At 51.7% G+C, this 25,356-nt stretch overlaps 2 protein-coding genes and 1 pseudogene across 2 annotated transcripts; all 3 read left to right on the forward strand.

Moving 5' to 3' along the window:
* The first annotated feature begins 1,595 nt into the window (after positions 1–1,595).
* C1QC (complement C1q C chain) lies at positions 1,596–5,918 on the forward strand. The gene is made up of 3 exons (XM_055398558.2): positions 1,596–1,753; positions 2,028–2,220; positions 5,118–5,918. Exons 2-3 carry the CDS (start codon positions 2,046–2,048, stop codon positions 5,672–5,674), a joined length of 732 nt encoding a protein of 243 aa, XP_055254533.2. The 5' UTR covers positions 1,596–1,753; positions 2,028–2,045; the 3' UTR covers positions 5,675–5,918.
* Positions 5,919–6,178: 260 nt separating this feature from the next.
* LOC129537964 (heterogeneous nuclear ribonucleoproteins A2/B1 pseudogene) lies at positions 6,179–9,198 on the forward strand (annotated as a pseudogene).
* Positions 9,199–13,840: 4,642 nt separating this feature from the next.
* Positions 13,841–21,427, forward strand: C1QB (complement C1q B chain). Its single transcript, XM_055398564.2, has 3 exons — positions 13,841–14,004; positions 19,053–19,244; positions 20,599–21,427. The coding sequence occupies exons 2-3, from the start codon at positions 19,076–19,078 to the stop codon at positions 21,171–21,173; spliced, it is 744 nt and encodes a 247-aa protein (XP_055254539.2). The 5' UTR covers positions 13,841–14,004; positions 19,053–19,075; the 3' UTR covers positions 21,174–21,427.
* The last annotated feature ends 3,929 nt before the right edge of the window (positions 21,428–25,356 follow it).

Genomic DNA, 25,356 nt, shown 5'->3' on the forward strand with positions numbered 1-25,356 from the left:
GGCCCCTTTAAGAGGAGGGGACCCAGCAGAATCCAGCTGGCCAGGCGGGCGGGGCGAGGGAGGGCCGCACGCGGGCAGAGGCTGCCACCTGCTGGACAAGCCGGACCAGGCGCAGAGGAGGTGACGGCCGAAGACACGCAGGGGTCTGGGTGCCCTCCTTTCTGCTTGCCCCAGCCCTCCACCCTCCTGAGGATTCCAGGGCCAAGTGCCCTCACGTTCTTGCTCTTGCTGCACACTCTGCAGCCCAGAACCACAGGGTGGAGGGCCAGCTGGGGAGACAGGCCCTGAAGGCGGCGGGGGCGGCCTTCCGAACTCAGCTCATGACTCGCACAGGGCTAGGCGCGGCGTGTGCATTAGCCCTGCCCTGCATGGAAGCTCCTGGAAACCCCACTTACAGAGGAGAAATTGACGCTTGGGGAGGTCAAACCACCCACTTACATGAATGGCAGGCTCAGAGTCAGGGCTGAAACGCTCCACTGCCCATTACCTCCTTCTTTCCCGAAATTTCTCAGGAGGAGAAGGGGAGAATGGACCTCTCTCAGCTCTGCCAGCCTGGCCCCGACTGGCAACCCCTCACCAGCCATAATGGGCTCTGAGAGCAGAGATGGGGTGCTGGGGATGGAGGTGAGGAACGTGGAGCTGGCAGGGAAGGTAGGTTCACCTGGGGCCCCAGCAGAGGAAGAAAGGCCAACATACAAAGCCTGGGCCTCCCCTACCCTATCCCACCCCAATATACAGATGGGAAGACTGAGGCCTAGGGCCACCAGTGCTTTGCTGAAGGCCTCCAGGCAAGGGAGCGGCAGGGCTGAAAGGAGACCCCAGAGGAGTCTGTCCGCGACAGCAGGCTGCCTTCTATCAAAGCTCACCCCCTCTGAGTGCACCCCCAAGTAGGGCAAATGGGAAGGTTGGGCTTCCCAGGTGGCACTTGTGGTAAAGAACCTACCTGCCAACGCAAGAAACATAAGGGATGTGGGTTCAATCTCTGGGTCGGGAAGGCACGGGAACCCACTCCAGTATTCTTGCCTGGAGAATCCTCATGGATAGAGGAGCCTGGTGGGCTACAGTCATGGGGTCGCAGAGTCGGACACGACTGAAGCAACTTAGCACGCACAGTGTGGGTGTTTCTAAGCAAGACCTGCCATTTGACAAGTGCATACAAGGCTTGTTTCTGGGGGCAGCTATGAAGCGGTCAGGGCAAGGCTTTGGACCCAAGAAACCACTCACTTGTGCAGCTTTGGACAAGGGTTTCACTTTCCTCAGCCTCAGTTTCCTCATCTGTAAAGAGCAGGCTTATAACGTCCTCCTGTGGATCTTGTGAAATAGCTGTCTCAGGCACAGTAAATGGCAACAAACAAGGATGGGCATTCGCTGGGCTGAACTTGACTCTAGAAGTCTGCCCAGGCAGCTGAGGTTCATACACACACTGATATACACACACACACACACACACACACACACACACATCCTTCACCAGATCCAAGGAAGTGGCCGTTTCCTTATTTCAGACATTCATGACCCAGGGCGCACACAGGGGTATCACCGTGGTCAGCTAGCTCAGCACCCAGAATAAAGTACTGAGTCAGGAAAAATTATGGGAAAGGGGATGTGGTTTTGAGGGGAGGCGGGGAAGGGGCCACCCAGTCGGCTCCGGGTCCTCCTGGCTGGGTCCACTCTGACACGGCGTCCTCTGGCCTTGGAGAAGCCGGTCTGAGGACCTCTCCGTAACCAGACCGGACACCTCCCACCTGTCCAGGTGAGGGCAGATGGCAGCTTTTCCCCGCTGCCACTTCCTAACACATGGCCTCAGGGGCAGCCTGACTTGGGACGGGAAGGAGGGTCCCTGTTTCTGCTGAGCCGGGGGCCTGAGCTTGAAGCAGGGGCCCCACCCCCCATCCATTGGGTGGCCCCCAGGAGCGAGGGGCCGGGGAAGGGAAGTCGGCCGCCAAGGGCTGAGAAGGACGGTCCCCTGGGGAGAGAGAGGGTGAGGAGGGTGGACCAGGGGCCAGCTCAGCTCCCTCCCCGTCCAGCTCCTTCCCCAGGTGGACATGGGGCCCGGCGCCTGGCCCCCACTCGTACTAAACCTGCTGCTGCTCCTGCTGGCACGGCCACTCAGGGGCCAGATGGACACACACTGCTATGGGATCCCCGGGATGCCGGGCCTGCCCGGGGCCCCCGGGAAGGATGGGTATGACGGACTGCCAGGACCCAAGGGTGAACCAGGTGAGTCTGCCGGCCTGGCAGGGAGAGGTCACCTGGGGCCTGTGGGCAGGGCTTGGACTGTCCATCTGGGACCAACCCAGGGGAAGGTGGACAGCAGCTTGATGGTGAGGAGGGTGATCCCTTTGGCCACACCCGCTCCCACGGCCAAGTTTTAACTCTTGTGGCAGGTCTGGCCCCCTCTGCCCTCAGAGCCCAGGCCTCAAGTCTCCCTAATTCACCTCTTTGCCCCTCGGACTTCCCATCTGATATCAAGGAGAGACCTAGAGTGCCTGTCTGAGAAGGTGGCAGGGAGGGTCCCAGGAGATAATCCAGGCGAAAGCTTTGGCAAACTTCTAAAACACTTTGCTACTGTTTTATTCCAATCCTTCCACAGCTTGTCCTCTAACATGAACCCCAGTGACTGTAGCCCAGATGGTCAGGGTTCAAGGCCCAGCCCCACCGCTTCCCCACCCCCCACCCACTGTGTGTACTTGCCCAACTTATGTAGCCTCCCATTGCCTCAGTTTCTTCATCTGCAAAATGGGGAGATGGTAGCGCTTGTTGCACCCCTGTGATGATTAATAAGATTAAATAGAAAACAGCATGTGGTAGGTATCTGTAAGTGCAGACTCTGGTCGTTGCTGCCCTTGTCATCCCTGTCTTCATCAGGGGTGTGTGCTCCCCTCCCTCCCTAGGGCTCTGGGTAGTTGGAGGGGTGGGGAGTGAGGAGTCAGGGTCGCAGTCACAGAATCACCTGTTCGAGATTCGCAGGCAAGCCCCAGCATGAGTGAAGAGGGCTGAGGACGTGAATGGGCGCTGGGTGCTGGGTGAGAGCCGGAGTCTGGGGGCACATTGTCTGGCGGTGGGCACACCATCCGGGGGGTGGAGTGTGTTCAAAGTGGGTGTGAAGGGGGCTGGGGCGGGGGTGGGCAGAGGTGACAGAGGTGGCAGAGGCATTGGGCGAGGGAGACCAGTGGAGATGGATGTCCTTAGGAATTTCCCACTGTCACTTGCCCACCTGGAAAGAGAGTGGAATTATACCAACATTCCAGAAGGAATCCTCCAACTCAGCCTGAGTCAAAGGAAACCCCCCGATCTGCCATTTTTCCAGGACCCTGAACTTCACCACTGCCTCTGGCTATCTCACTGCCCAGGCTGGTTGATGGGCACCGAGCTCCTAATCTGTGCGAGACACAGGTTCCAAGTGCTCTCCATAGGTTGACCGCTCAGGGTGGAAAAAACTAATTCTATTTTACAAATGAGAAAGCTGAGGCCAAAATCCTTTGAAGACATGATTCACCCCCCTTTATACAAACGTCGAAGCTGAGCTTCTGGGAGATTGAGCCACTGGCCCGAAGTCACACACTGGGATCCTGTTGGATTCCCGAGGCCACACCCTCCAGCACTACCTATGAAGTGCCCAGCACACGCATGCTCCCACCCCACTCTGCTAGCCACTCTGGGGGAATCCCTTCCATCATACCTTTATCTCACCTGGGCGAACAGAGGCTCTGGGAGGGGAGGTCACCCGCCCGGGATCACACAGCCTGAAGCCCGGGTCCACTGGGCTCTGATTCTCTTCTCCTAACCTGGGTTCTACACAGCCCACCAGTTGCAGAGAATTCTGCTACAATGTGTCTCCACCGACACCCACCATAAAGGCAGTCAGAGGGGAAACAGCCTTGAGGGCCAACAGGGGTGGTCAGAGAGGGCTTCCTGGAAGAGGAGACTGGAGTCAGGCCCTGAAAGATGAGTATGGTTTGGACAAGGGGAGAAGAACCTCACAGAAGCGCCGATAACCAGGGCGGCAACAAGCATCAGACACTCGAACTGGGACTCAGCCAGACTTGACTTTTTGAGTCCTGACTCCAGCTCCTACTGGTGGCATGGCCTTGGGAAGGTCTCTGACCTCAGTTTCCCTATCCATAACTTGAAGGAAATTGAGCTGGGCCAGCTGTCAGGGGGACTGAATTGGGCTGAGAGGGGGTGGAGGAGCTGGAGAGAGGCAGCCTGGAAGGCTCCATCCGGTGGACCCCATGTGCCAAGCTGGCCTGAGTGGTTCCAGATCAGACATAGAAACCAGTTTTGTGGAGCTCTGAATCTTGCAAAATTCCGAGGACCCTCTTTAAGAAAAATAGTGCAAAATTAGGGATACATTTGATGTGACGGGGGGAAGTTACACAAACCTCCAAAAACTACAAAATTGTGTTAGAACTGCATACACAAACAGGGCATGTAAAAGAGGAGCTGTGGTCAGTTTCTCGATTTTGGTTTCACACTTTAGTTCTGCAAGATTGGGGAAAACTGGGTAAAGAACACACAAGACTTCCTTATCCTTTTTTTTTTTTCAACTTCCTGTGAATTTGTAATTATTTCAACATAAAAAGTTGAAAAACTTATATAAAATTACCCAAAGGACCTTGATGGGGTCAGTGCAAGTTAATGGGGCCTAAAGTTTAAGTTTTAGGAGCTTTCCAGAAAATCTGCCTCTGACCCATCTTTTGATTTTTTGTCAAGAAAAACTAGGAATGTAGACTTTTAAGTGAGGAGGTATCTAAGGCCACGTGGTGTCCGTGGGCTAACAGTTGTGGCCTCTGGCACACTCTCTGAGATCCAGCCCCGCTCTGACACCTCCTGAGCTGCCTGGTCCTACCCTCTCCATCACAAATGTGGGAACTGAGGCCAAGTTAGGGCTGAGTCTTAGCCAAGGTCAGAGGGCAAGACCATAGGGAAGCAGGATTTGAACCAAGGTCTCCCTCCCCTCCTATTCCCTGCACAGTGCTCCCAGGTGGATAGGCCGTCATCTGGGGGAAGGAGCGTCCAGGGACCAAGCCCCGGTGGATGGCCCCTGGAGGACCGTCGGGTCCCTCTTCCCGTCCGCTGCCCCATCACTGCCTTCCCACCTGCTCTCTCCCCAGGAATCCCAGCTACCCCTGGGACCCGAGGACCCAAGGGCCAGAAGGGAGACCCTGGCACACCTGGCTATCCTGGGAAAAACGGTCCCATGGGGACCCCAGGGATTCCGGGGGCTCCCGGCACCATGGGCCCCCCCGGGGAGCCAGGTGTGGAGGGTAGGTACAAGCAGAAGCACCAGTCGGTGTTCTCAGTCACACGGCAGACTGTCCAGTTCCCGGTGGCCAACAGCCTGGTCAAGTTCAACGAGGTCATCACCAACCCGCAGGGGCATTACGACAAGGACTCTGGCAAATTCACCTGCAAAGTCCCGGGCCTCTACTACTTCGTCTTCCACACGTCACACACGTCCAACCTGTGTGTGCTGCTGTACCGCAGCGGCTTCAAGGTGGCCACCTTCTGCGACCACATGACCAGTAGCAAGCAGGTCAGCTCAGGTGGCGTGCTGCTGCGGCTGCAGGAAGGCCAGCAGGTGTGGCTGGCAGTCAACGACTATAACGGCATGGTGGGCACAGAAGGCTCTGACAGCGTCTTCTCCGGCTTCCTGCTCTTCCCTGACTAGGGTGGGCAGGTCTGCTCTGGTCCCCGGGGACCACCCCATCTCCCCTCAGCTTCCCCACGAGAACCCGCTGTGCTGCATCCATGCTCAGGCCCCTCGTGCCACCAAGGGACGCCGCCTCCTCCAGGAAGCCCACCCTGCCCTCCTGCCCTGAGTTCTCTCCCTCCTCCTCTGGTATAGTCATTAGTGTTTTCCAAGTCCGGGAAGAGGCAGGAGGCACATAAATAAATAACTAAATCAACAGCTATGCGCGGCTCTGAATCCTCACTGCCAATTCCCTAAAAAGCGATCCCCTTCATCTCCCACTGTGCACCTGTCACAGCCATCTGTGGCCTCCAGATTCAGGCATCAGTAAAGCCTGGTGCCAAGGTTGAGACGCTCGGCACCGTTTGGCCATTCGGGAGAGCTGCTCAAATGTGGCTGAAAGGCCGCAAGGGGTCCCCAAGGGGGTGTCTGCTGTCACTTGTTCATGCGAGAGGCACACCGTCTTGAAGACGCACGCTCACAGGCGAACAGGGACGTGTTTGAGTCCACAGCCTGTGCTGGCCCCTGCCGAGTTTCTGGAGCGCCCGTCACAGGAGGGCTTTGGGGCTCGGGCGGGCGCAGCGCAGACACAGACAAGCTGCGCAGTGGGCTTGCGCTGAATTAACGAGGGGATGGGGGTGAGCGCGTGAATGAAGAGAGGGTAAATGAACGGCTAAAAGCAGTAAAGAGAATCGCAACAGCTAGCATTTCCTGAGCACTTACTGTGCACCAGGCCTGATGCTGCCCCACCTATCAAATCATTTCACTTCCCGAACTATGCTCTGGACGGGCATGGATGGGTGAGGGAGGATCTGACTCTTGGAATCTGATTTCCCCTGAATAACTGAGACTCTGGGGGCCCCCAGGAGATCATCCAAAACCATGGCTTCCCATAAGCCATCTGGGCTTCATTGTGAGATTCCTGATGGTGGGCTCAGCTGGGTCATCATGTTGGAGAACCAGGAAGCTGGCTGTCAACTGCTGCACTTTCACTGTGCCGACCACCACAAGGGGTTAACAGCTCAGGTTCAAAAAGATAAAAAGTGTAACTTTCCTGCCCAGATTGTGGCTCTGGCCTCAGAGCCCAGTGAGACCCGAGCCTCACTCAGGCCAGGGAGAGCCATCATAACCCGGCTGGGGTCTCAGCTTGGTTCTGCAAGGTCCTGTGGAGCTCACAGAGATTCAAGATGAGCCATAGCAGCAGAGGCTAGAGCCCAGCTTTCCACCCACCTCCATCCACTTTGGCTCTTTGTTCCCGAAAGCTGCTCTCACACCTCCAGAGGTTTACCCAAGATGTTCCTTCATTCTGCAGAGCTCCTGCCCCACTCACACAGTCCACTGAGATAATACACACTCAGCTGTCAGGAATCAACACAAAGATCACCTCCTCCATGAAGCCTTCTTTGATTCTTCCCTTCGTGTCCCCACAGCGTCCTCCACCGACTTGGACCACAGACCCGTGACTTGTTAGAACCCAGGTTTCCAAATCTGGAGGTGAAACAAAATTACTGTGGATTTATTTACAAAACAAAAAGCAGATCTCGGGACTCAGACCTGTTATAGAAGTTTGTGAAGACTACTATATCCAGCAAGCTCCAGGCTCTTACATCTCAGGAGTGGGTCATAGAAGAGCTCTTGGAACTGGACAGACCTGCATTGACCTGTTTCACCAATCAACCTATTCTCAAGAACTGAAAGCTACTCAAGGCTGCTTCAAGGGCCACAGTGACTTCAGAGGCAGTAGCAGCAGTGTTAGGTTCCTATGGAAGCGCTCCTAGGGTGTTTTCCTGGGGGCAGTGGAGGCTCTCACCGCAGGGCCAGGACGGGTCGGGTTCATGTTCTCATCATAGCGTGGGGATCCAGTTCAGTCCCTGTTAGCTCCCTGAGATCTCTCTCACCCTGCTCAGCACCGGAAAAATGGCTGAAGCTAATAAGCCCGTGATGAAGAAAGCTTCACAATCTCTTCCTTTGGAGAAGAGCAAGAGAGAAAACGAACAATTCCGTAAACTCTTTATCAGCGACTTGAGCTCTGAGACCGCAGAAGAAAGTCTGTGGAACTATTATCGGCAGTGGGGATATCTTACAGACCGTGTGTTAATAAGGGACCCTGCCAGCCAAAAATCAAGAAGATTTGGTTTCATCACGTCTTCCCCATGGCTGAGCTGGATGTCGCCATGGCGGCCAGACCTCATTTCATTGATGGGAAAATGGTTACACCCAAACGCGCTGTCCCAAGAGAGGAGCATGGAAAGCTGGGGGCTCTCATCACCGTGAAGAAGCTATTTGTCGGCGGAATTACAGAAGACACGAAGGAACGTCATCTTAGAGATTACTTTGAGAAGTATGGGAAAATCAACACCATTGAGATAGTTACTGATGGACAGTCTGGCAAGAAAAGGGGCTTCCGATTTATTACTTTTGAGGACCATGATCCCGTGGATAAGATCGTGCTGCAGAAAAATCATACCATCGATGGTCATCGTGCAGGAGTAAGAAGGGCCTTGTCCCAGCAAGGGAGGCAAGAAGGCCAACATTTGAGAAGTCGAGGAGGAGGCGATGTTGGTTTGGGGTATTTTCCTGGTTTTGGAGGAGATGTGGGAGCAGGATGAGGGAGGAACCTCAGAGGAGGATCCAGGGGGTATGGAAGAGGATGTCAGTTTGGGGATGGCTCTCACAGGTATGGAGAAAGAGCTGGAGGTGGCAGCTGGGGGGTTAGGCCTGGTTACGGGGCAGGACGAGGAGGGTGCGGTGGCGGAGGGTCCGTAGATGGTTACCAGGATGGGAGCTTCAGAGCCCGTTCTGACAACTATGGAGGAAGAAGTTACCCAAGTCTCAATGACAGCGATTTGGCAGTCAGAAGCAGAAACCCCCTAAGTACGATTTACTGAAGAGTGGGACATTGGGAGATAGCAGGAACGTTGGCGGGTCATAAACTGGAGGAGACCACGACCCAGGAGGCAGCAGAGGACGTGGGAGTTACGGAGAGACAAGACAGCGGGGCCTTCTCAGTGGCCGTGGGTTTGCCTGTACGCAGAGCAGAATCACCGCCCAGAGGGGAGAGAGTAGCTTCAGATGATCAAAATAACAGCACTAAAGAAACTCTTGGCTCGGTCATGCATAGAGCCGCAGCGACACGGCCGAAGACACCAGAGCTAGTACCGAAAGCCTCTTTGTGAGTGGACTCAGCTATGTAGGAGCACTATTTTTCTATGGAGGAAAGACTTTTTAAAAATGCTTTTGAGATGGTTTTTTAGCTTTTGAAATGTTCTTTCTTTCCAGCAGTCTCCGGAAGAGTGTAGAACCATCCTTTCTTTGATAATGTCCCATTTCCAAGTTTCAGTTGACATTGAAAACCTTTTTCAAGATTTTTCTCGAAGTTTTGAAAAACTTCGAATCAAGGGATAATAAGACATAATATCATTCTTCTTAAGACATGTATTTCATGTCTAGAGTTAAGAAGCTATTTTACATTTAAGATTTAATAAAATAATTCACAAAGTAAAGCAGTAGTGGTCTGTCCTCTTTGAATGTTTTGCATTTTTACCTTTTAAATATTTTTCTTGTTTTAGGATGTCAAAGTTTGAACTGTGCGGTGTGATGATACGACTTACATATATTATGAAATGATTACCAAAAAATTTTTTTCTCATGATGATGAATATTCTTCAGACTTACTCCCTTAACCACTTTTGTAATACCCTCCAGCTGTGCTAATTTTGGTCACCCTGTTCATGATATCTTTTATAATGTTGAACAGCATGTCAGGAACTTATTGGTCATTTGTACATATTTTTTGGATAACCGTCTGTTCAGTTCCCTGGTCCACACCACAGTTTGATATCTGCTATTGTGGCGTATAAGTTTTTGTTACCATTGCATGTTTTGTGTTTATCTTCTAACTGGAAGCTTGTACCTTTCAACAACCTTCATCCTATATTTCCTTCCACCTGTTCTCTGCCCTTGGGAACCACAAACATGATTTTTTTTCTGAGTTTAATTTTTTGGATTTCACAAATAAATATGGTCATATCAAAATACAGGTTTGGGGACAACAGAGATGTGGGTGGGCAGGCGGTTTGTGAAGTCAGCGGATATCGCCCACCAGTTGGCTTTTGTGCACTTATTTCCATGTAAGCCTGCCTCCCTACTGGACCATGAGCGTCCTAGAGGGCAGGTCCATTTGACACACACCTGGCTCGCGCATAGGAGGGCATGGGCAACGGGTCAGACAAGGAGGAAGGAGAGATGAAGACACACAAAGAGCAGAGGCCAGGCCCCGGCGCCCAGGCTGGTTCACAGGGTCTGTGAGCCTCTGGCGGGGACAAGGCGGAGGTCACAGGGCCAACCCACTCACAGCGCGCCTCCAGCAACCATGTAGCAGGCTGCCCGGCAGTGCCTCAAGTGATACATCTTTCTGCTCGTTCCTCTTTTGTTTAAAAAAATCAATACACCGTTCATGTAGGCCTCGGTGTCAGATCAGAGACCTGTACTTTGGAAGCGACCATTTTTGTGCCATTTCTATTTTCCATAATTGTTTCCTTGTTGCTCTCTCTTTGTCAGGAGGGACCGGCCTTTGAAAAAATGCCAGTTTTTCTGCTGGGCTGAGGGGAGCTGGTGAGGGCTTCCAAGGGCAGAGGCAAGGGTGGAAGAGGGGCTGGAATGAGGCATCCCAGGGGGCAGAGGGCCTCTTTTAAGCCCACGGGGTGTGGAGGGGCCTTAGGCTTCTTTTTCCATCAATCCCTCTCTACCAGGGAGGAAAGTCAGTGATTTATTTTTTAAAGATTTATTTATTTATTGGCTGTGCTATGTCTTCTTTGCTGGGTGCAGGTTTTCTCTAGTTGCAGCGAGTGGGGTTACTCTCTAGTTGCAGTTAAGTGGGCTTCTCATTGCAATGGCTTCACTTGGGCTCTAGGGCAGTGGGCTTCAGTAGTTTTGGCGCACGGGCTTAGTTATCCTGTGGCACATGCAATCTTAGTTTCCAGAGCAGAGGTTGAACCCACGTCCCCTGTATCAGAAGGCAGGTTCTTAACCACTGCACCATCAGGGAAGTCCCAAAGTCAAAGACCAGCTGGGTTTCCCAGGTGGCACTAGTGGTAAAGATTCTGCCTGCCAATGCAGGAAACATGAGATGCAGGTTCCATCCCTGGATCAGAAAGATCCCCTGCAGGAGGGCATGGCAACCCACTCCAGTATTCTTGGGCTTCCCTGGTGGCTTAGACAGTAAAGAATCTGTCTGCAATGCGGGAGACATGGGTTTGAGCTCTGGGTTGGGAAGATCCCCTGGAGAAGGGCATGGCAACCCACTCCAGTATTCTTGCCTAGAGAATCCCCATGGACAGAGGAGCCTGGCAAGCTGCAGTCCATGGGGTCGCAAAAAGTCTGACACAATCGAAGCGACTTAGCATGCACACATACAGGAGACCAGCTGGCTCTCACTCAGGGGCCAAGGGTCTCCCTAGCTCCTGACTTCTAATCCAGGCATGGCTCCTGTGCATACAGGCTCCAAGATTTCTGTCTTCTCTTCAGAGAAATGATACTACTCTCAACTTTGCATTGGTGCCTACCAAGGACTGGGTGCTCAGCTAAGCCTTTGACATGCAGGGCTACCTCACTGGCCCCCCACAACCTCTCCAGGATGTAGGTGCCCAGGTCCCTGGTTCATACGTGGAGAAGCTGCCTGAGGCCACAGAGCTAGAAAGAGGTAGACCTGGGACTCAAACTTTCATGGGGCCTATTCCAACCCTCCTGGCCCCAAACTATGCTCCTTCCCATTCTTAGGTTCCTTCTGCCTCTATCTCAAGTTCAAGTTCATTTTTCCCATTGTCACCAGCCACTAAATTACTGGAGGGTCTATATATTTGCTTGGGCCCAGAGACCCTTGGGTTTTATCAAATGAGTCTCTCACCCACTACAATAAACACTTCATTTCCATCAACCAGCGACCACAAATGAAATTGTTTTCTATCTCCAAGCACTGATGTCAAGAGAGCCCTCCTGACCTATGACAGCTCCTGGGACTTGCTGGGCAAGCATCCTTGAGAGGGGCCTCATGTTACCTTGGATGCAACCTTAGTGAAAGGGCTTACATCTCAGCACCAGGGATGCCTGGCTCTGAGTTCTGCACTTGCCACTAGGATGAGGCACAGGTTCCAGTAGCCACTCCCAGTGACATTCATCACAGGAGCAATGAAACCATTGTGTCCCTTGATGTTTAATACCAGGGCTTCCCTGAGAGCTCAGTTGGTAAAGAATCCACCTGCAATGCAGGCGATCCCGGTTTGAATCCTGGGTTGGGAAGATCCACTGGAGAAAGAATAGGCTACCCATTCCAGTATTCTTGGGCTTCTCTTGTGGTTCAGCTGGTAAAGAATCCGCCTGCAATGCAGGAGACCTGGGTTCGATCCAGGCTTGGAAAGATCCCCTGCAGAAGGGAAAGGCTACCCACTCCAGTATTCTGGCCTGAAGAATTCTATGGACTCTTTAGTCCATGGGGTTGCAAAAACTTGGAGAGTCCCTTGGACTGCAAGGAGATCCAACCAGTCCATCCTAAAGGAAATCAGTCCTGAATATTCATTGGAAGGACTGATGCTGAAGCTGAAACTCCAACACTTTGGCTACCTGATGCAAAGAGGTGACTCACTGGAAAAGACTCTGATGCTGGGAAAGATTGAAAGTGGGAGCAGAAGGAGATGACAGAGGATGAGATGGTTGGATGGCATCACCGACTCAATGGACAGGAGTCTGAATAAACTCCAGGAGTTGGTAATGGACAGGGAGGCTTGCCATGCTGCAGTCCATGGGATCACAAAGAGTCGGACACAACCGAGTGACTGAACTGAACTGATGTTTAATACCAGTCTCCCCCAGTAGAAGAGACATTCCCTGGGGGCCGGAGCCAGGGCTCATTTGCTTGTGGCTCCATCTCCAGTGTACATAGAGAGAGGCTCATGATAAACATTTGTTGAATGATAACTTTCTCCCCCCAGGCCTCAGTTTCCTCATATATAAAGTGAACAGCATGGGTGGGGTGACCATGCCCACCCAAGTCCTGCTCTCCTGGAATCCTATGATGCCAGGATCAACAAGCAGCAGGATCAGGTCCACTGGAAGAAGAGAGAGGGGTGTAAATAAATAATGACCACATTTAAAATTCACTTTTCATTGTTAGATTACTTTCTGAGAACAGAAAAAGAGCAGGGCTGTAGAAGAGAAGCAAAGCAGAAGAGATTAGCCCAGAAAGTGGGGGCCTGGGACACAGTTTGATACTAACAATTAACATGTGCACTGCACTTTACAGTTTATCCTCCTCTTTCTCCTCCACTATCCCATCTGAGCTCCACAGTGCCCTGTGCAATCTGAAAAGCAAGTGCAATTATGGTCCCGTCGCACAGCAGAGGAAATTGGAGCTCCCAAGTGTTCCCTGGTGGCTCAGTGGTAAAGAACCTGCCTGCCAATGCAGGAGATGCAGGTTGGATCCTTGGGTCTTGCCTGGGAAATTCCATGGACAGAGGATCCTGGTGTGCTACAGTCCATGGGATCGCAAAGATTCAGACACGACTTAGCAACTAAACAACAACAACAAAAAACTCATTTTCTTTGGAATCCTAACTCTGTAAATACAGCCACTAAAATCCTCTTGCAATGCAGGAGATGCGGGTTCGATCGCTGAGTAGGGAAGATCTCCTGGAGAAGGAAATGGCAACCCACTCCAGTATTCTTGCCTGGAGAATCGCATAAACAGAGGAGCCTGGCGGGCTACAGTCCATGGGGTTGCAAAGAGTCAGAAACGACTGAAGCAACTAGCTAAAACTGTTTAGCTGCTAAGTGGCAGAGCCAGAATCTGAATCAGGGTTTCTGACTGCAAACCCAGCCCTCAGGCAGCAGGCCGGCCGCATCTCCATTTCGTGGAGGAACACCGAAGTTCCTGCAGAAGTTCATGAGGTCAGGGGCCTTGGCAGGCACTCCCCGCCCCACCCCCACCATTGTGGACATTCCCCTGGAACACCCAATTCCTCCCAACAGCTGCTGAGCTGGCAAAACCAAACTGGCCACCCATCCATCCTATTTACAGTAAACCCCTCCTGATTGCAGAAATGGGACCTGAAACTGCCTGAGGACAGCAGAAAGAGTGAGAGTGGGGTCAACAGGGAAGGAGGCTGGCCTGCCGGGCCCCAGGGAGGGTGCCGTCAGGGAAAGGCCCCTCTCATCTCTGGGGAATGGAACTTCCGCTTTGGACGGAGAGCAGGAGGCTCCCGGCACCCGGTCCCACTCTGCCCAGCCCAGCGGCCTCAGAGGACACAGGCTCCCAGGTGAGGACGGGGCTTAGCAATAGGGGGACCGGCTGGCATGACCAATACCCTGGAGGGTGGTGCTTCCTGAGTGTAGGACCGCACATTGTCTGTCTCAGAGCCACCTGCAGGGTTGGACAGTTAAAGTTCCTGCACCCTATCCCAGACCTTGGGAATCAATTCCTCTGGGGGGTCAGCTTGGAAGTCTGCTGCTACCTGGGGACCCGGGGAGTGGGGAGGCATCGGAGTAAAGGCTCTGGGGTCACCGAGACTGGAGCTGAGCCCTGCTTCTGCCTCTCAGGAGCTGGCGATCTGGGCCAAGTGACATAACCTCTCAGCCTAGATCCTCTCGGGGGATAACATAACTTTTCAGGGGTGCTGTGAGCCCTAAAGGAGATCAGCTCAGCCTCTGCTTAGCACACTGCCTGGCTCAGGGTATGTCAGAGGCAGAGGTGAAACCAGAACCCAGGACCCCCTCCGCCCACCCAGCCTTTCTCTGACACCTGCCTTCTCTTATTTCCTCGCAGTCTGGTGAGAAAGCTCTGTTAGCCTCTTTCAAGGAGGAGGTGGGGTGAAGGCAGGTGGAGATGCGAAGAGTTATCAGTTAGCGTTGACACAACTCAACGATGCTTGTGCAGGAGGGTGCGGTCAGGCGCTGCGCTAGAGACCGAGTTCCTTCTAGGCTCCATCTCATGTAATCCTCTGGCAGCCCTGTCAGGTGGAAATGAACTTTGCCAAAGTCTCAGGGAGGTTAAGGTACTTGCCTGAAGTCATGCAGCAAGGTGGAAGCAGAGGGGGAGTTCAAGGGCAAACTGGTCTGACTCTAAGTCAGGGGGAAAGGGGCTGTTGGAGCTGGAGGAAGATAGATGATGCCAGGAAAGCCGTGAGGAGTGAGGCGCACGGTGGTGATGGATGCTGAAGGCAGAGGGTGCTCAGATCTGCTGAGTGTTAAGTCTTGGCCCAAGTCTAAGATTTGGTGGCCCCTGAATTGGGCCAGAACCCAGATCACCCCACTCCCCCACCCCACCTCCAGCTTCCCCAAGAGACCTGAGTCTCATCATCAACCCCTACCCCTACCCCACCACCCTAGCAGCCAACCACAGCTCCCCCCACTCCTGTGCTGCCTGCACCTGACAGACTCCCTCCCTGAGCCCAGTCTCCCAAATGGACCAAATTCTTTCTTTAGTTTTCCAAGCATCCTCTGTGGTGTCCTGAAACTTGGGGATTCCCAGATGATGGTGATAATTTAAAAATAGCTAGCATATTAAAAAGCAGAGACATTACTTTGCCAACCAAGGTCTGTCTAGTCAAGGCTATGGTTTTTCCTGTGGTCATGTATGGATGTGAGAGTTGGACTGTGAAGAAAGCTGATTGCCGAAGAATTGATGCTTTTGAACTATGGTGCTGGAGAAGACTCGTGAGAGTCCCTTGGACTGCAAGGAGATCCAACCAGTCCATTCTAAAGGAGATCAATCCTGGGTGTTCATTGGAAGGACTGATGCTAAAGCTGAAACTCCAACACTTTGGCCACCTCATGTGACGAGTTGACTCACTGGAAAAGAGTCTGATGCTGGGAGGGATTGGGGGTGGGAGGAGACGGGGACGACAGAGGATGAGATGGCCGGATGGCATCACCGACTCGATGGACATGAGTTTGAGTGAGCTCCGGGAGTTGGTGATGGACAGGGAGGCCTGGCGTGCTGTGATTCATGGGGTCGCAAAGAGTCGGACACGACTGAGCCACTGAACTGAACTGAACTGAATATTCATTAAGCATCTCCAATACACCAGGCTATTGTGAGCCCTAACTCATCTGTCCCCCCACCAACCCCATCAGTCACTGCTTAGCACACTGCCTGGTTCAGGGTATGTCAGAGGCAGAGGTGAAATCAGAACCCAGGACCCCCTCCACCCACCCAGCAATTTCTCTGACACCTGCCTTCTCTTATTTCATTGCAGTCTGATGAGAAAGCTCAGCAGAGATCAGGATTATCCCCATTTTACAGAAGGAGAAACTGTGGCCAGAGAGAAGCCACTTGCCTAAGGCCCATAGCTAAGAAGGAGCAGAAACCTGGTTTGGACCTTCTTGGGAACAGTGTTCCTCTCCTTGTGACCCTCTAGGCCTCTCACCTTTGGTGACACTCCCAACAACAGCAGCAAGAATAGTGATGATAATAACAGCAATCACTGAGCACTGGCCCCACCTCCAGCACTGCGCTTAGCACAGGCCATGCTGTAGCTCCTTGTATCAGGCCGTTTGGCTCCAAAGCCTGTGTTTTAACCCCCAGGTAGAGAGGCCTCTGGGCTTCCCCAGTGGCTGAGCAGTAAAGAATCTGCCTACAATGCAAGAGCCACAGGAGATGCGGGTTCGATCCCCTGGTCGGGAGGATCCCCTGGAGGAGGGCATGGCAACCCACTCCAATATTCCTGCCTAGAGAATCTCATGGACAGAGGAGCCTGGTGGGCTATGGTCCACAGGGTCACAAAGAGGGAGATACAACTAAAGCAACTGAGCATGCGTGCAAAGAGGCCTCTTCATGTAACACCCCATGGGGTTTAGACCCAGTGGAAGTGGGTTTGAATCCCAGCCACGTATGGCTGTGTGACCTTGATCAAGGTTCCCACTGTCTCCACTGCCCAGTTTCTTCATCTGTGAAATGAAAAAGCAGGGGTGCTTTCTCAGGGGGCTGCTGTAAGGAGCAAGTTAAATAAAAGAACGACCTGTAAAGCATTTGGCACAAAGCCTGGCACCTGCTAAGTGCCCAATGCATTGATTATTAAGGTTGTCAAACTGTCGTTTGTAAAACCTCCGACAAGATAAATAGAATGTCAGCCTCTCTTGGGAGCATGACAGAGCCCAAGCTGGTCACTCGTGGCCCCGGTCACATCCATCTTTGCAGTCCCTCTTTGCCTGGTACCCAGCACACTCAAGAGTCTGAGCCATGAATTGATCAGGACCAGACCGAGGGGGCTGGGGCTGATTTTCTGAGCACACAAGCACAAATCAGCAGGTTTTTCTGGTCTCAGGAAGGTCTCCAGGTGCCAAATTCTGGGTTAGCACAGGCACTGTAAGGGCCAGGGTTCTGACCACAGCCTGACCACAGCCCTTCCATTAACCAGCTCACTGGGCGATTTAGGAAGGGTTGTTTCCTAATGTTTGCATCTCTGTCCACATCTGCAAGATGGGAAAATATCACAACCCACTTCTCCAGAGTGCTGTGAGGTTCAGACAACAGCAGCTATGGGTCTGAACTAGAGCCCCCAAACCCCATGGCTCTTTCCCAGCCATGGCCTCACCTGGGCTCCCATGGTTATCCTGGGAGATGGGCTGGGACCACTCTGCTCGCCTATCTAAGAGCAGGAGACTGCTCAGCTTTTGTGGGCTGAGGGGTAATGAAGGAAGGCTTCCTGGAAGAAGGACTTTGACAGAAGCCTTGAAAGATGGGGAGAAATTGGATATGGGCCAAGGTGGAATGGGCTGCCTCGGAAGGTAATGAGCTCCCCATCACTGAGATGGTACAAGCCATGGATGGGAAGAGGCCTGGGCAGAGATGTTGTTGAGGAGACTCAACAGTAAGCTGAGGGTTCCTCAAGAAGTTAAACACAGCATTACCAAAAGACTCAGTAATTCCACTAAGTATATACCCAAGAATTAAAAATAAGTATTCAGACAAATCCTTGTAAGTGAATGTTCACAGCAGTGCTATTCACAGTAAGCAAAAAGTGGAAACTTCCCAAATGCCCATCAATAATAAATGGATTAACAAGATGTGACATGTCCATACAAATATTATTCAGCCATTAAGAAGGAATGAGGTACTGATCCATGCTACAATGTAGATGAACCTCAGAAACATGCTAAATGAAATGTCAGACACAAAAGGTTCCATAGTATACACAATTCTACTTCTATGTGATATCCAGAATAGGTAAATCCACAGAGTCAGAAAGCAGAGGGGCGATTGCCAGGGATCGAAGCAGGGAGGAGGATTCGGGGGTAACTGACTAGTGAGCACAGAGTGTTATTTGAGGTTTATTGAATTGATGGGAACAGTTTGGGACTAGACAGAGGAGAGGGTTATACAACACTGTGAATGTGCTAAACACTCCTGAAATGTTCACTTTAAAAGGTTCAATTTGTGTTATGAGAATATCAACTCAATTTTAAAAAGGACGAAATTAAGGGTTGGACTAGATGAGTTTTAAGGTCCCTTCTGTCCTGAGAATTGATGACATGGGCATTGGCCATGCTGACAAGCTCAAGATACCCCAGGGTTTCTGTCTCATTCCCCAGGATTCTCACCAGGGCCCAGAGCCTTTGGAGGGACCTGAGAATATTCTACCAGAAGAGGTGGACTGCTCTGCTGCCAAGGTGCCACACAAGCCTGGGTTCAAGTCCTGGCTGCAGTCCTTCCTGTGTGACCCTGAGCAAGAGACTTGACCTCTCTGAACCGCAGTCTCCTGATCAGTGTAGAAAAATTGGTTCTTCCCTGCAGGGCTGCCCTGAGGATATAACACGGCCCACTGTGGAAGAAGCACAGGCAGCCCAAATTCAGAAGCTCTAATGACTGAGAACCCTTGGACCAAAATCTCAAACCACAGCAATCAAGACCCTGACCTCCCTATCGGTTCTCAACACTCCAGACACACTGTGCAGCCTCTGGACCTTTGCCTTCTATCCTTTCTTCCTGGAAATTCTTGCCCCAGCACTGTCTGATCCTTTGGGTCTCGGCCTAAACATTACTTCTCAGAGATGCCTCCCTTGTCTAGAAAACTTCTGGCAAGAGAACATCCCTCACAAAAACAGCCCTTGGGGCCCTGTTTCATTTCATTTCAGCCAGAGCGCTCCTCACAGCGTCTAGTTCCACCGACTTGCATGTTGACCCATTTCTTGTGCCCCAGACCGTCAGCTCCATGAGGCAGGGGCCATATCTGTCTTGTTCATCACTGTATCCCCAGCGCCCAGAACAGGGTCTGGTGGATAAGACACTCAGGGAACACAGGAACAAGTGAAGGGATGAATGAATAGGCCGTGGCCGTGACCAATCACATCGTCTTGTCCCCCACAGGGAGCAGCTGAGACGGGGCCGTGATGAAGACCCCTCGGGGCAGCGTGTTGGTGCTGCTGCTCCTGAATCTGCTCCGTGTCTCCCAGGCCCAGAGCAACTGCGTCGGGCCGTCCATCCCTGGCATCCCGGGCATTCCCGGGAAACCAGGCCCCGATGGCAAGCCTGGGACTCCAGGGACAAAGGGAGAGCAAGGTACTGTGAATGCTGGGAACACACGAGGGTCACTCCCCAAGGCCCTGTCACCCACCTCCCAAGTCAGCAGCCCACCTTACAGAGCTCAAAACACTTGCAAAGTCATCAGTTTGCTGAGCCCTTCACAATAACCTTGCAAGGAAGGGATTCTGATTCCCACTTTACAGGTGGGAAAACGGATGTCCAGAAAGGCTACTGACTTGCCCAAGGGAGCCCAGTAAATGTTGAAAGTGAAGTGTTAGTCTCTCAGTCATGTCCTGACTCTTTGCAATCCTATGGACTGCAGCCCGCCAGGCTCCTCTGTCCATGGAATCTTCCAGGCAAGAATACCAGAGTGGGTTACCATTTCCTTCTCCAGGGGATCTTCCCCACCCGGGGACTGAACCCTGGTCTCCCGCATTGCAGGCAGACTCTTTACTGTCTGAGCCACTGGGGAAGCGCAGTCAACGTTGAGGCTGAGGCCAAACCTTGGCTCTCTCACCACTAAATCCACTGTGGCCACAGAGTCCTGGGGTACCTCCAGGGTAGGCAGCTTCAGCCCTCTGAACTGCTCTCTCCTCACCTGTAAAATGAGGATGGTGCTCCTTTGCAGAGTTGTCAGTGGGTTTAAATGAAGCTGCCTGCCCCTCAAACCCCCCGTGAGATGTAGTTCACGCATCCATTTAACCACAGCCAACTGCTCTCATCACACAGTTTCATCGAATCCTCACGAGCCCACAAAATATCATCATCCCCATTTTCCAGATGAGGAAGCTGAGCCTTGCGGAGCATGACTCAGTCAAGGGGACACAATCAAGAATGGCAGAGGTGACGTAAAAAACTCACCTGCCTGTCCCCTGAGCCCCCGTTCACAGTAACTAGACTCTGCCGCTCTACCACCCACTCCAGTGCTCTTGCCTGGAGAATCCCAGGGACAGAGGAGCCTGGTGGTTGCCGTCTATGGGGTCACACAGAGTCAGACACGACTGAAGTGACTTAGCAACAGTAGCAGCAGCCACTCTACTGGAAGAAAAGGTTTTATATCTTGAGCCAAACCATGGAGGGGTTTGGAGTGGTGGAGTGAGAAGGTTCGAATGCCAACTTCCAGGTTCAGCAAGACATACTCCCCACCCCGACGGGCACTGGTCCCCATTACCACCAAGCACATCCCAGATGTGGAAAGCTGGGCTTTCCGGCAGGAGACTCGCAGGCCCGCCAGCATCCCACCCTCGTGCTCTCAGACGGGACGCAGCGGCCCAGAGGGAAGCAGGGGCCTGTCTGAGGCTACTCATTCAGGCTCCCTGCCTCCCAGCCCAGCTCCTTCCAGTCCCCAGCCATCTCTGGCCCCTCATTTCTCTCGTCTCTGCTTTTCCAGGGCTTCCAGGGCTAGTTAGACACCTCAACGAGAATGGCGAGAAGGGGGAGCCAGGGTTTCCTGGGATGCCGGGAAAAGTCGGCCCCAAGGGCCCTGTTGGGCCCAAGGGTGTCCCAGGGCCTCCCGGAGCCCGCGGCCCCAAGGGTGAATCGGGAGACTACAGAGCCACGCAGAAAATTGCCTTCTCGGCCTCACGCACCATCAACCACCACCTGAAACCGGGCCAGCCCATCCGCTTCGACCACGTGATCACCAATGCCAATGAAAACTACCAGGCTCGGAGCAGCAAGTTCACGTGCAATGTGCCCGGGCTCTACTTCTTCACCTACCACGCCAGCTCCCGAGGGCAGCTGTGCGTGGACCTCATGCGGGGCCGGGAGGCACCCCAGAAGGTGGTCACCTTCTGCGACTACGTCCAGAACACCTTCCAGGTCACCACGGGCAGCATCGTGCTCAAGCTAGAGAAGGATGAGACCGTCTTCCTGCAGGCCACCGATAAGAATGCCCTGGTGGGCATCGACGGCGCCAACAGCATTTTCTCCGGCTTCCTGCTCTTCCCTGACACAGAGGCATGACCTGTGGGGCCAATTCACCCCGGCCCCCACCAGCCAAGCTCTCTTTCTCCCCAACACCACCCCCATATCCTGGCCAAAGCTCACAGTAGGGCTCCATGGGCATTGCTGAATGGATGAGTTAATAAAGTTTCCAAGGCCAAGGGACAGTGATCTAACTCAACTCTGTGTCCCTGCAAATAGCACGTAGCAGGTGCTTAAAAATGTTGCTTGAATGCTGGTTGAATGACCAAACAATAAATGACCTCTGAAATGACTCTGAATGATTGAATAGTAAATAACTTCTGAAAGCAGAGTGAGTGGAAGTTGCTCAGTCATGTCCAACTCTTTGCGACCCCATGGATCATACAGTCCAAGGAGTTCTCCAGGCCAGAATACTGGAGTGGGTCGCCTTTCCCTTCTCCAGGGGATCTTCCCAACCCAGGGATCAAACCCAGGTCTCCCGCACTGCGGGCGGATTCTTTACCAGCTGAGCCATACGGGAAACCCGAGACTACTGGAGTGGGTAGCCTGTCCCTTCTCCAACAGATCTTCCCAACCCAGGGATCGAACCTGGGTCTCCAGCATTGCAGGCAGATTCTTTACCAACTGAGCTATCAGGGAAGCCCAGACTTTCTGAAAGCAGAAACTAATGGGTGGTGACTGGAGGGCCAGGCTCTGTGTCCAGCTCTGTGCCAGCCACACAATGGGAGATGGGAGGGAACACCATCTGCTGAGTGCCTGTTTTGCTCCAAACACTGGGCTAGCCCCTTTCTTCCTTCTCTCATTAATCCCCACACTCATCCTTGAAGACAGGCTAAATCATGCCCAATTCACAGAGGAGAAAACTGAGGATTTGTAAGAGTGAAGGGATTGCTCTCAACCCCACAGATGAGCTGGGAGGCAGGTCTGTCCACTGATGACCTGAGACCTCTTTCAAGACAAGATATCTAGGCCCCTAAAGGGGTTTTCTGCATGTAATGTCACATACCTCCACCCAAAGGATCAAAGAGCCTTTTTCAGTCTTAACTGACCTTGGAATCAAGATTCTTCCCCTTTTGATTCTCCTCACATGCTCTCCCTCCCAATATCTTCCCAGCCTGACTCAAGCTCAGCCATCCAGTTAGAACACGCAACATTCAATGGCTCCCACTGCCAACTGGACATAATGCCTGCCCACGAGCCTGGCATTCAAGCCTCTCTATGAATTGACCTTCTAGTCCCAATCTCGCCTCTGCTGGACAAAGAATATCTTCACTCCAGACCAGCTGGGCCCTTTCTGTCCTCTAGGCAAGATGCAAGCTCTCCTGCCTCCATGACCTTGCGTTCCCCTTCCGCTCTACCTCTCTAACCATCCTTTTAAATCTCATTCAAGTCACAGCTTCTCCCGAAAGGTGGGCCATCTCAGCCCTCACAGCCCCTACTCGTCGGATCTCCCTAGCCCCAGTTCTCAGTTGTTCAGGTCTGAGCACACACTGCCTTCATCGAGCCTTTACTCATGCTCACCCCGGCTCCCGGGCTAAGCTGTGAGCCCCTTACCCTGCTCATCGCTGAACCCCTCCCAGCCCCGCACCTGCTCTCTGCAGTCCCTCATACTAGCCCCACCCACCAAGACTCTCAACCAATTCTGTCCAGAGGCAGGAGGGATTTAAGGCCCTTCAGCTCAGTTCAGTTCAGTTCAGTCACTCAGTCCTGTCTGACCCTTTGCAATCCCATGGACTGCAGCTCGCCAGGCCTCCCTGTCCATCGCCAGCTCCCAGAGCTTGCTCAAACTCATGTCCATTGAGTCGGTGAGGCCATCCAACCATCTCATCCTCTTTCGTCCCCTTCTCCTCCTGCCTTCAATCTTTCCCAGCATCAGGGTCTTTTCCAATGAGTCAGTTCTTCCCATCAGGTGGCCAAAGTATTGGAGCTTCAGCTTCAGTATCAGTCCTTCCAATGAATATTTAGGACTGATTTCCTTTAGGATTGACTGGTTAGATCTCCTTGTAGTCCAAGGGACTCTCAAGAGTCTTCTCCAACACCACAGTTCAAAAACATCAATTCTTTGGCGCTCAGCTTTCTTGATAGTCCAACTCTCACGTCCATACATGACTACTGGAAAAACCATAGCTTTGACTAGACAGACCTTTGTTGGCAAAGCAATGTCCCTGCTTTTTAATATGCTGTCTAGGTTGGTCAGAGCTTTTCTTCCAAAGAGTAAACGTCTTTTAATTTCATGGCTGCAGTCACCATCTGCAGTGATTTTGGAGCCCCAAAAAATAAAGTCTGTCACCGTTTCCCATCTATTTGCCATGAAGTGATGGGACCAGATGCCATGATCTTAGTTTTCTGAATGTTGAGCTTTAAACCAACTTTTTCACTCTCCTCTTTCACTTTCATCAAGAGGTTCTTTAGTTCCTCTTCGCTTTCTGCCGTAAGGGTAGTGTCATCTGCATATCTGAGGTTTTTGATATTTCTCCCGGCAATCTTGATTCCAGATTGTGCTTCATCCAGCCCAGCATTTCTCATGATGTACTCTGCATAGAAGTTAAATAAACAGGGTGACAATATACAGCCTTGACAGACTCCTTTTCCTATTTGGAACCAGTCCATTGTTCCATGTCCAGTTCTAACTGTTGCTTCCTGACCTGCATACAGGTTTCTCAAGAGGCAGGTCAGGTGGTCTGGGATTCCCATCTCTTTCAGAATTTTCTACAGTTTGTGGTGATCCACACAGTCAAAGGCTTTGGCATAGTCAATAAAGCAGAAATAGATGAAATAGAAATAAATTTTCTGGAACTCTCTTGCTTTTTTGATGATCCAACAGATGTTGGCAATTTGATATCTGGTTCCTATGCCTTTTCTAAAACCAGTTTGAACACCTGGAAGTTCACAGTTCACAGACTGTTGAAGCCTGGCATGGAGAATTTTGAGCATTACTTTACTAGTGGGTGAGATGAGTGCAATTGTGCAGTAGTTTGAGCATTCGTCAGCATTGCTTTTCTTTGGGATTGGAATGAAAACTGAATGAAAACTGACCATTTCCAGTCCTATGGCCACTGCTGAGTTTTCCAAATTTGTTGGCATATTGAGTGCATCACTTTCACAGCATCATCTTTTAGGATTTGAAATAGCTCAACTGGAATTCCATCACCTCTACTAGTTTTGTTTGTAGAGATGCTTCCTAAGGCCCACTTGACTTCACATTCCAGGATCTCTGGCCCTATGTTAGTAACCATGCCATCGTGATTATCTGTGTCGTGAAGATTTTTTGTACAGTTCTTCTGTGTATTCTTGCCACTTAATATCTTCTGCTTCTGTTAGATCCATACCATTTCTGTCCTTTATTGTGCCTATCTTTACATGAAATAGTCCCTGGGTATCTCTAATTTTCTTGAAGAGATCTCTAGTCTTTCCCATTCTATTGTCTTCCTCTATTTGCACTGATCACTGTAGAAGCTTTCTTATCTCTCCTTGCTCTTCTTTGGAACTCTGCATTCAAATGGGTATATCTTTCCTTTTCTCCTTTGCTTTTCACTTTTCTTCTTTTCACAGCTATTTGTAAGGCCTCCTCAGACAGCCATTTTGCTTTTTTGCATTTCTTTTCCTTGGGGATGGTCTTGATCCCTGTCTCCTGTACAATGTCACAAACCTCCGTCCATAGTTCATCAGGCACTCTATCTATCAGATCTAGTCCCTTAAATCTATTTCTCACTTCCACTGTAGAATTGTAAGGGATTTGATTAGGTCATATCTGAATGGTCTAGTGGTTTTCCCTACTTTCTTCAGTTTAAGTCTGAATTTGGCAAAAAGGAGTTCATGATCTGAGCCACAGTCAGCTCCTGGTCTTGTTTTTGCTGACTGTATAGAGCTTCTCCATCTTTGGCTGCAAAGAATATAATCAATCTGATTTTGGTGTTGACCACCTGGTGATGTCCATGTATACAGTCTTCTCTTGTGTTGTTGGAAAAGGGTGTTTGCTATGACCAGTGCGTTCTCTTGGCAAAACTCTATTAGCCTTTGCCCTGCTTCATTCCATGCTCCAAGGCCAAACTTGTCTGTTACTCCAGGTGTTTCTTGACTTCCTACTTCTGCATTCCTTTTCTGTAAAGAACCCAATAGGAATTGCTCTAGGCTTGGGGGCTATACAGTCTCTACTGTGCTTCTCAGTGCTGCTCTGTGGCATGAAAACAGCCCACAGACAAGATAAGAACGAGTGAGCATG

The sequence above is a fragment of the Moschus berezovskii genome, chromosome 2 (assembly GCF_049115385.1).
Source record: "Moschus berezovskii isolate FMDL1 chromosome 2, NW_MosBer_1.0, whole genome shotgun sequence".
Taxonomy (NCBI): domain Eukaryota; kingdom Metazoa; phylum Chordata; class Mammalia; order Artiodactyla; family Moschidae; genus Moschus; species Moschus berezovskii.